This window comes from Sinocyclocheilus rhinocerous, unplaced genomic scaffold (genome assembly GCF_001515625.1).
Source record: "Sinocyclocheilus rhinocerous isolate Xijiao unplaced genomic scaffold, SAMN03320098_v1.1 scaffold2053, whole genome shotgun sequence".
Lineage (NCBI taxonomy): Eukaryota > Metazoa > Chordata > Actinopteri > Cypriniformes > Cyprinidae > Sinocyclocheilus > Sinocyclocheilus rhinocerous.
This window is the reverse complement of record NW_015666532.1, coordinates 702,322-712,045: the sequence shown is the minus strand read 5'-3', so window position 1 is coordinate 712,045 and position 9,724 is coordinate 702,322. Positions and strand designations below refer to the sequence as shown.

The following is a 9,724-nucleotide window of genomic DNA, read 5'->3' as shown; positions in this document are numbered from 1 at the left end:
GCATCTGAGATCGGCTCGATTTGAGAAAGGGGAAAACATTTAACCAGATAAAAAAAAAAAAACACCGGGTGGATTTTTATCATTATAGGGTGGTTGTGTACACACTGCCAACACACATTTCAGTTCAAACTACTTGTAAAAGTGCATGTAGCATCCTATGACCCCTTTAAGCTTTAAATAATAAAAATGACTTACTCATCTATTGCTACATCACTGTATTTCTTGAGATTGTCTCCCTCTCCACCATAAACAGTCACTCTTTTGGGCATGTAGTTATCATCTGTTGAGTCCACTGTTAATATCAGTTTGCTAAAGGAAAAGAAAATAATTAATGTTGTTTATGATCAGCTTTTTCAATCTGACTCAAATCTATTTAGTTTTCTGTAATCTGATGAGCAAAAGACAGATCAAATGGTATGAAATCCCCCAAAAATCTGAACGATCAGATCGGATTTCATACAATGATGTAGAAACATTGTTCTGATTTCATCACTTGCAGAATGACAGTGCAGACAGTCAGTCCCAAAGGTCGAATTTGAAAACCAAATTGGATTTGAGTGCATTGTAAACAAAGTCCATGATAATTACAATGACTGGCAGATCAGTTCTCCTTACTTGACCACAGTGCCTCTCTTCATGTGCAGCCGGATCCAGTGCTGTCCCTGCATGCCATCACTCTCCCAGTAGGTCTCAGTGTCTCCATCTGTCAGGCAGCTTGCACCCCCACTGGGGTCCTCCTTCAAACAGAAAAACTCACTTACTAGTCTTGAACACTTGATATGTTCGCGGCTCTCTGCTCTTCACTATAATGAATGTAGAATAATACTAAGCCCTCACATACCGAACTAGAAGACACATCAATGCTGGTCACGCATTGCTTCACACTGCCAAGGTTTTCATCTTCTTTCCCAATGTGGTCATAGAAGTAGTGTACAAGGTCCTCATCGCATTCAAACGTCCACGTAGGAGGTACATACCTGGAAGACAGAGTTTGCATACAGTATATCAAAGGATTAGGCAGATCCGGGTCAATAACATCAAGCTCATTTTTCAAGGTCTATTCGTTTATTTAAAAAAATGCAATTCATACTGCACATGCAATGAGTCAGATACACCTCTGCTACTATGAAGAAAAACGCCTCATAAGAAGAATGAAAATCTTAGTTTGGAATAATCTTTTATTATTATTATTTCTTAGAAACAAAATATTTTGACAAAACTGCTTCACCGCTTATTAATATTACAATATATGAATTAGACTCTTGTTCGCCAAATACAAGTCATGTGATGCAAACATGCAGAATATTTTCCTTTAAATTCTTGTGTCAAAGCATCCACTCACCTCAGCTTTCGAACAGCGCCCTCGTCCGGCTCTGCCACCTTGGGTTTGACACCCATGTGTAAGCAGTTTTCCACATCCACCACCTGCTCCCACCTACAAAGCAGTTTAGGAAAAATGTTGGTACTTAACATCCAATGAATTGTCAGGATACAGCTATTTACAATCAACACTTTAATATCTTTTAATATACATGTTTCACACAGACTGTGAATTCAAACATTAAGCTGAATATGTCAGACTGCCTAGTTAAATTTTAATAGCAGCTTATTTTTAAAATAAATAAAATAGGTGTTATCTTAAAACCGCAAAACCTTTTTTTTTTTTTTTTTTTTTTTTTTTTACTTTAAAGCAAATACTACAGTTCAAAGATTTGTGGTCTGTAGGATTCTATATTATTTAGAAAAGTCTTTTATGCTCACCAGGGCTGCATTAATCAATCAAAAATCAATTAAAACAGTATTATTGTAAAATATTATTGCAATTTAAGACAGCTGTTATCTATTTTAAAATGTAATTTATTCCTGGGTTGGCAAAGCTAAATTTTCATCAGCCTTTCTCCTGTCTTCAGTGTCACATGATCCTTCAGAAATCATCTGAATATGCAGATTTTTGTGCATATAAGACATTATTGAAAACAGTTTAACATTTTTGTGGAAATCCTTATCCTTTTTTTTTTTTTTTTTTAAACGATCATTTGATTAATTAAAGTTCAAAAGAACAGCATTTATTTGAAAACAGAAATGTCTTTAATGCCACTATTGATTCATTGTTCAATCCTTGCTGAATGAAAGTATTCATTTCTTTAAAGAGGTCATATGATGTTGCTAAAAAGAACATTATTTTGTGTATTTGGTGTAATGAAATGTGTTTATGCGGTTTAAGGTTCAAAAAACACATTATTTTCCACATACTGTACATTATTGTTTCTCCTCTATGCCCCGCCTTTCTGAAACGCATCGATTTTTACAAAGCTCATCAGTCTGAAAAGCGAGGTGTGCTCTGATTGGCCAGCTATCCAGTGCGTTGTGATTGGCCGAATACCTCAAGCGTGTGACGGAAAATGACAAGAGAAATGACAAACAACAAGCGCTACTCTACACTGCTCAAAACTCGCGTTTGAATCATCAGTGGCAAATTCTTTAATATAAAAAACGTACTTGCAGTCTGTGAGTCAGAACAGCCGGCATTGTAGTCTACTCTACCAGGATCAGGAAACAGTCCTCCATAAAATGTGCTGCACACATCTGAATATTTGGGTTGAACTGTTCTGGAACAGTGTTGTAAATACAACTTAACCACTGATTTCTAGTCATGTCCTCTTTTGGAAGACCAAACAAAGTAGTTAGTTTCGCTTTCACAACGAAACACACAGCTCCTCACAACATGGTGGCGGCGGCAGCAACAATACTACAGCGAGAATAAAAGTTACGCCTTCTTTCTTTGCGTGAACATTTGGGTGGCGTTATGCAAATCTTCCCACATCGTGACGTAGAAATGTGGGGGCGTGTTAGAACGAGCCGTTTTAGGTAGACGTGGTTGACTCTTAACTTTTATAAAGAATATCTCTTTGGATTTGAGACTTTAGTCTTTGCAACTTTACAGATCTTCTTTATGCACCAAGAGCTTGTAACACTCCAAAGAGAAAGGAAAAATTGAAATAGCATCATATGACCCCTTTAAAAAAAATACTGACCACAGATTTTCGAACGTTTTTCTCGCGGCATTTTACTCACAATTTTATGATTCAATGAAATTAAATATGTACATCATGGATCAGTGAATTAGAGAATGTTGGCCGAGGGTGACACAAACCTGCTACAAGGCTTGTGGTCATATCCAAACAGCTGCTGTTGTCGGCTGATAGTGTCAGGAGATTCCACTGGCACAAGCCTGTCTCCACCTTCTGTGTGTTTACACACCAGTATCCAGCCCTCCTCTATGTCCAGACCAGCACGATACTCCTCCAGCTGCTCCTGTGATGGACAGAGGAGTCAGACAATCACAGTGACAAACAAAACAAAATAGGCTGCCTCGCATTTGAATGCCCATTGATCGGAAGAGTGGAAAATTCTGATTGCCACACAAACACACCAACACCTTACTGCCGTGACGTCACGGACCAGGAAGCCCCCTGTCGTAACACAGGGACTCCGGCAAAGGCTCACTTTTTCGGAAACATTCAATGCACTTGTTTAAAAACCGTATTCTTCCCAGGAGTGTGTTAGGGTTGTCGTCCGGAGACATCTCCTCAAGTTTGAGTGCGCTAGCCGGAGAGCTAGCTGAGGATGTGTCAACACCAACACTGAGCGGTTCGGCCGTCAGCGAGCATTACACTCACATATGCTTTCCTTTTATTTCCCGGTTTGGCCGTTTTTTCTGAGATCCGATGTAATAAGCGAACCGTACGACAAAAGTCTAGATACAGTTGATCACTGTTACTCCCGCCAGAGCTTTCTCACGGATACTGGCATCTGTCAAGACAGCTATGGATCTCCACAGGTCTAAAGGGCGGATGATCCGCCTATGTGTGTTTACCATAGACTGTATAAAAGGTGTTTACTCATTCATTCCCCCTAACGTTACTGGATACACTGCCTGTTACACTACATTTAAAATTGAATAAAACTGAAAATGTTGAAATCTTTTATTTATTTCCATTTTTATTATTTACATATTATACACTAATATAAATATTATATTTTGAATTTCTTAGTATTTGGTATTTTCGTTTTTTTTCTTATTTTAAGTCATGATGTTTCTTTTCAAAAATCCTATCTTTTACATAAGTATTAGGATTATTAAAATAATTAATATTCGACGGGGCCTCAGACTTTTCAAACCCTCATAAGCCTACATATTTTGGTTTTGTCAAGCTCTTTAATTAATTGATAGCATTAATAAAGTAGTATACTCTTTGAATGAATTAATAATTTCTATTCAGTGGGCTGTTTAATGCAAAACAGAAAAGAAGGTTGAAGCAAGAGGTATGTATAATCATCCTCTGCTCACTGTGTTTAAAAAAATACCAACTGTTACACCATCCCAACACACTATTCCTCAATTTAACAGAACTAACTGACCAGCAGAAAGAGTTCCAGGAGGTGGCAAGAAAGTTTGCACGGGAGGAGATTGTCCCAGCTGCCCCGTCATATGACAGAAGTGGTGAAGTAGGTTATCTAAATCCACATGTCCACCATTTTGCATTTACATATTTTTAGATTTGCAAAAAAAATAAATAAATAACAGTGTTTCCCCTGCCATTATATTAGGGGGATTACATAATAATTATATATAAATATTTTTTATATTATTTATTTTTATATTATTAAATTATATTTTCTCTATAGCGCCAGATCACAACGGAAGTCATTTAAAGTTACCTTTCCGATAGAACAGGTCTATACCTTGTTCTTTTATTAAACAAACTAAATAGCCTTATGTTATTTATCTTATTTACACACAAGTGAGCACACTCCCACTAGTATTTGTAAATATTAAGCCTCAAAACCACTATTTAAATATGAATTCTTCGTGTCTCTGTGTTAATGAATGGCACAGATGTGTGGTTTTGTTTACAAGGCTTGTACTGAAGCGCGCGTGACGCTTCCGGTGATTTTAGTGTCTGCCGTCTCACTAAATGAGGACATAAATACATGAACAACATCTCCAGAACTGCTCTGAGAGTCACTTCATGAGCATTTGACCGTTTCATTTGAGTAAAACTATCCTCAAATCATATACACACAGAAATGTAAAGGTATTCACGGCAACCCGTCAAAATAAAAGTTCGGTTTAGCAGAAATATATTACTATTGTTCAGTAGAATGTACCTAACAGGCTGCTACTACTAAAATTATTAAAACCTTATTTTTAAGGAATAATCATATAATATTTCTTCAATATTTTAATTGTAATATTAAATGACCCTTTATTTTCCAAAAAATAAAATTTGTTTAATTTTCATTACTTAAAAGATAGATTAAATGGATATTTTATGCCTTAAAAATATAAATACACAACACAGAATTTCGGAGCAAAAAATCATAAGGCTATTGTAAGAATAAATGAAACTTGTTTTTATGCTTTCAAATAATTAGACATGCTAAATCAGAATTTGGTAACAATAAAACATAAGGTTGGAAAAAATAAAACCTTTCATAGGGCCCTAAACATGTAATTTTTGTTAAACTTTGAATAAATTGATGTTAAATTGTTTGTTTCATGATTTTAATTGAGACATGCTTTTTGATTACTACAATTTAATTTAACCATTGAAACAGAGTCCAGAAAAATCAAAACGGGGAAAAAAAAAAAAAAAAACACAGAATCCAAAAAAATTAAACCGGAGGTTCCAATGGCATCTGAGAGTAGAAACTAAAGTAAGCATATGCTTAATCATGGTTATAATTATGAGGGGGTCCTTGGAAGGAAGGCTGGAGAGGATAAGTTTAGAGACGTCATCTTCTGTAAGAGGAGAGAAGGAGGAGAGAAGATGGCCAGCTGTCATTAAAAAGGAGTCAAAAAAAAAAAAAAACGGAACCCTCAAAGCCGTAAACCTAGGGGAAACACTGAATAATAATAAAAATAATCTCTGATTTCCTCCTTGCAGTATCCATTTCCTCTCATTAAGAGAGCATGGGAGTTGGGTCTAATAAATGGACATATTCCAGAGGACTGTGGTAGGTATTTTAAAGACTATAAAACCTGTATGACTTACTTTCTTTTGTGAAACATAAAAGGAGACATTTGAATAATGTACTAATGATTGCTTATTTCTATGCAATTATACCATAAAAGCATCATAAAAGTAGTCCATATCTGACTACAAAATCATATCTGAAACCATATGAAAGCTTGGGAACAGACTGACATTTAGGATGTTATTAGCTGAAATGTAGCACAAAAGTCAGATGAAACCCTTTTATGGTGCTTTTTATGGCATTTTAGAGCTTGGCAGTGTCTAGTCTCGCAAAGCTAGACCTTCAGACTGATCGCAGAAGGTTTGAACTCCATTGCAGTTTTCATTGGCCAAGGGCTGCCAAAAGGCAATCTGACTGGCATGTAAAGTAATAACAGTTCTTTCTGTTAAAAGTCATGTTCAGGGGCGTGAAAATGTAAAGTAGATATCCTTATGGTACCAGACCGGCGTGCAACCAGTCATTTATTCAAGAATGTCGTCTTCAGTCATCAAGAGTCTATGCTGTGAACTTCACATACCTTTGAAAGTTCAGCTTTTAATTGATCCTGACAAGCGCTCATTGTCACAGTTGTAAACACGACAGCTTTCTTCTTTTGCTAGCAAGGCTTTCACAGGCTTCGTTGTTGAAGCTGACACCCCAGGAGTCCAGCCAGGCAGAAAGGTACAAGCTGCTGACAACTGCAGTCTGATGCATTCAGACAATACTTATACACTATATTAATAATATTTTACCATTAAAAAGGAGACAAAAAAAAAAAAAAACGGAACCCTCAAAGCCGTAAACCTAGGGGAAACACTGAATAATAATAAAAATAATCTCTGATTTCCTCCTTGCAGTATCCATTTCCTCTCATTAAGAGAGCATGGGAGTTGGGTCTAATAAATGGACATATTCCAGAGGACTGTGGTAGGTATTTTAAAGACTATAAAACCTGTATGACTTACTTTCTTTTGTGAAACATAAAAGGAGACATTTGAATAATGTACTAATGATTGCTTATTTCTATGCAATTATACCATAAAAGCATCATAAAAGTAGTCCATATCTGACTACAAAATCATATCTGAAACCATATGAAAGCTTGGGAACAGACTGACATTTAGGATGTTAATAGATTAAATGAGGCACAAAAGTCATGCGAAACCCTTTTATGGTGTATTTTATGGCAGTTTAGAGCTTGGCACCATCTAGTCTCACGTAGCAAGACCTTCAGACTGATGGCAGAAGGTCTGGACCCCATTGCAGTTTTCATTGGACATCTGACTGACATGTAAAGCAATCACAGTTTGTTCTGTTCAGAGTCATGTTTAGGGGTGTGAAAATGTAAAGTCGATGTCCCTACAATAACAGACCGGCGTGCAACCAATCATTAATCAAGAATGTCGTCTTAAGTGGTCAAGAGACTATGCTATGAACTTCACATACCTTTGAAAGTTCAGCTTTTAATTGATCCTGACAAGCGCTCATTGTCATAGTTGTAAACACGACAGCTTTCTTCTTTTGTGAAGGGGTTTGGCCTCACTAAGGCTTTGTTTCCAGGTGGGCTTTTAAAGAATGCAACACACAAATCTCCCGGAAATCCTGTAGAATTCAAACAATCGGATGACAACTTTGAAACTCCCAAAGTGTTTCCCATTTTGGTTGAAAGTCTGATGCATTAGGCTGAGACTAGGCAACCTCAGGCTTCCTTCTTGGCATGATATTGAAAAGAGTATCGAAGATATTCTTCACAAATTAAAATTTTGTGTTTAATGGAAGAAAGTAAGTCATAGGAGTTTGGTACAACATGAGGACAGCTATTCCTTTAATTCTGACCATGTTGGATGTTGCCATATGTTCCAGGTGGAATGGGTCTGGGCATATTTGATGCCTGTCTCATCACAGAGGAACTGGCCTTTGGCTGCACTGGAGTACAGACAGCCATTGAGGCAAACTCTCTGGGAGTAAGTGGAGTTTTATGAACAGATTTTCAAGTAGGCTTCATTTAATATTTAAATTAAATGGTAATTTGTGCATAGGACTTATGCCAGAACTTATGTTATAAGTTACATTTTAATGTGGTTTTTCCATGCAGCAAATGCCTGTCATTATTGCTGGTAATGATGCCCAGAAGAAGAAATATTTGGGCAGAATGGCAGAAGAACCACTAATGTGTGTAAGTGTGTCATCGTTTTTCTAATCATTAATATTTTTATGATTTATGAAGCATTCCTTTTAGTAGTACATAGACATCCGCTTGTGCTTATCAAAATGTGACTGTGTCGACAGGCATACTGTGTGACCGAGCCGGGAGCTGGCTCTGATGTGGCTGGGATAAAGACCCGGGCTGTTAAGAAAGGAGACGAGTATGTGGTCAATGGTCAGAAAATGTGGATCACCAATGGAGGAAAAGCAAACTGGTAGGTAAACTACTTCAGTAATTCATAACTGTGTTTTGGATTCATTATAAACCCTTCTGTTTGCATTTATAGGTACTTCCTGCTGGCCCGCACAGATCCAGATCCCAAATGCCCTGCTAGCAGGGATTGTAGACCCAACCTTGTTTATTTGAATTGGTAAAGATGCTAAAATGTGTCTAATGTCTTATTGTCTGCATCCACAGATTTATGAAGGGACAGCGCAAATCCAAAGGCTCATCATCTCAAGAGAACACCTTGGGAAATTCAAACAGTGAACCTGTAAACCCAGGACTTCCATGCCATAAGCCAATTGTTTGTTTGAGCGTATTTTGTACATGTTGATGCTTTTGATCAATAGATCTCAGGATTGTATCTCACAGACTGTAAATTGCCTACACAGAGCTCCAGTTGCCTTATGTCATATCAGCATGCCTTGCCGTCTTTGTGTTGAACAACTAAGTTGATCAAATGTTAAGCTGAACAGTAACATAGTTGCACAGCACTTCGTCATATTCTTTTTGTAACTGATGTCCTCAAAATAAAAATACATAATCTGTTTTGAAAACATCTGTCATTTTCTTGCTCAGATATCTATACCACACTTTCAAAATGTTATTAATGAATTTTAATTACCCTACAAAATGTAATATTTAGCTTTGTCCTACATTTTGAGTGCAACCCTGTGACTTCATGATTTCCCCCAATACAAAAAAATCTAAGTAACTTCATTTGGACCTACACAATGTTGGGTAGACAAGTACTTGTATCATTGTAATCACTTTCTATTTTTTCACAAATTGTAATGTTAACTGCATTTGTCAAGCTCAACCATTCAACTACACAGTTACTGAAAAATAATACACAAACAAATATTATTTAATTTATGGTAAATATATGTTTATTAGTAACTGAACCAATGTTTGGTCCCAAACTACAGTAATTAGTTCATACAGAGTGATAGATTAAATTTGGCTAAAAATAATTTTGTATAATATTTATGCAACTTCTTTTATATTTAATGTTTATATATTGGAAAAAAAATTACGCAAATCAAGATTTTAAATTCTATTTAAAATGTAAATATCCCAAATCTAATAGGGGTGCAGAAAATAAATAAAAACTAGTTTAGCTAATTAACTAATTATTTAGCATATATAAATATATATGTGTGTGTGTGTGTATGTATATATATATATATATATGCTAAACTAAACCAAAATTAAAATTTGCTGATAATGTACTCATCCCAAGGCCATCCAAAATATATAACATCCTTCATCAGA

The 9,724-nt window shown here is 36.2% G+C and overlaps 1 protein-coding gene across 1 annotated transcript in view; it reads right to left on the bottom strand.

The window, feature by feature from the left end:
• The window catches only part of LOC107732505 (E3 ubiquitin-protein ligase HECTD3-like), a 15,809-nt gene that overhangs the window by 4,127 nt on the left and 1,958 nt on the right, over positions 1-9,724 (bottom strand). The window contains exons 2-7 of the mRNA XM_016543860.1: positions 8,581-8,617; positions 3,155-3,315; positions 1,343-1,435; positions 842-977; positions 616-737; positions 196-309 (exon numbers count right to left, since the gene is read on the bottom strand). Of these exons, the coding sequence (XP_016399346.1) occupies positions 196-309; positions 616-737; positions 842-977; positions 1,343-1,435; positions 3,155-3,315; positions 8,581-8,617 (663 nt within the window). The remainder of the gene's footprint in view (positions 1-195; positions 310-615; positions 738-841; positions 978-1,342; positions 1,436-3,154; positions 3,316-8,580; positions 8,618-9,724) is intronic.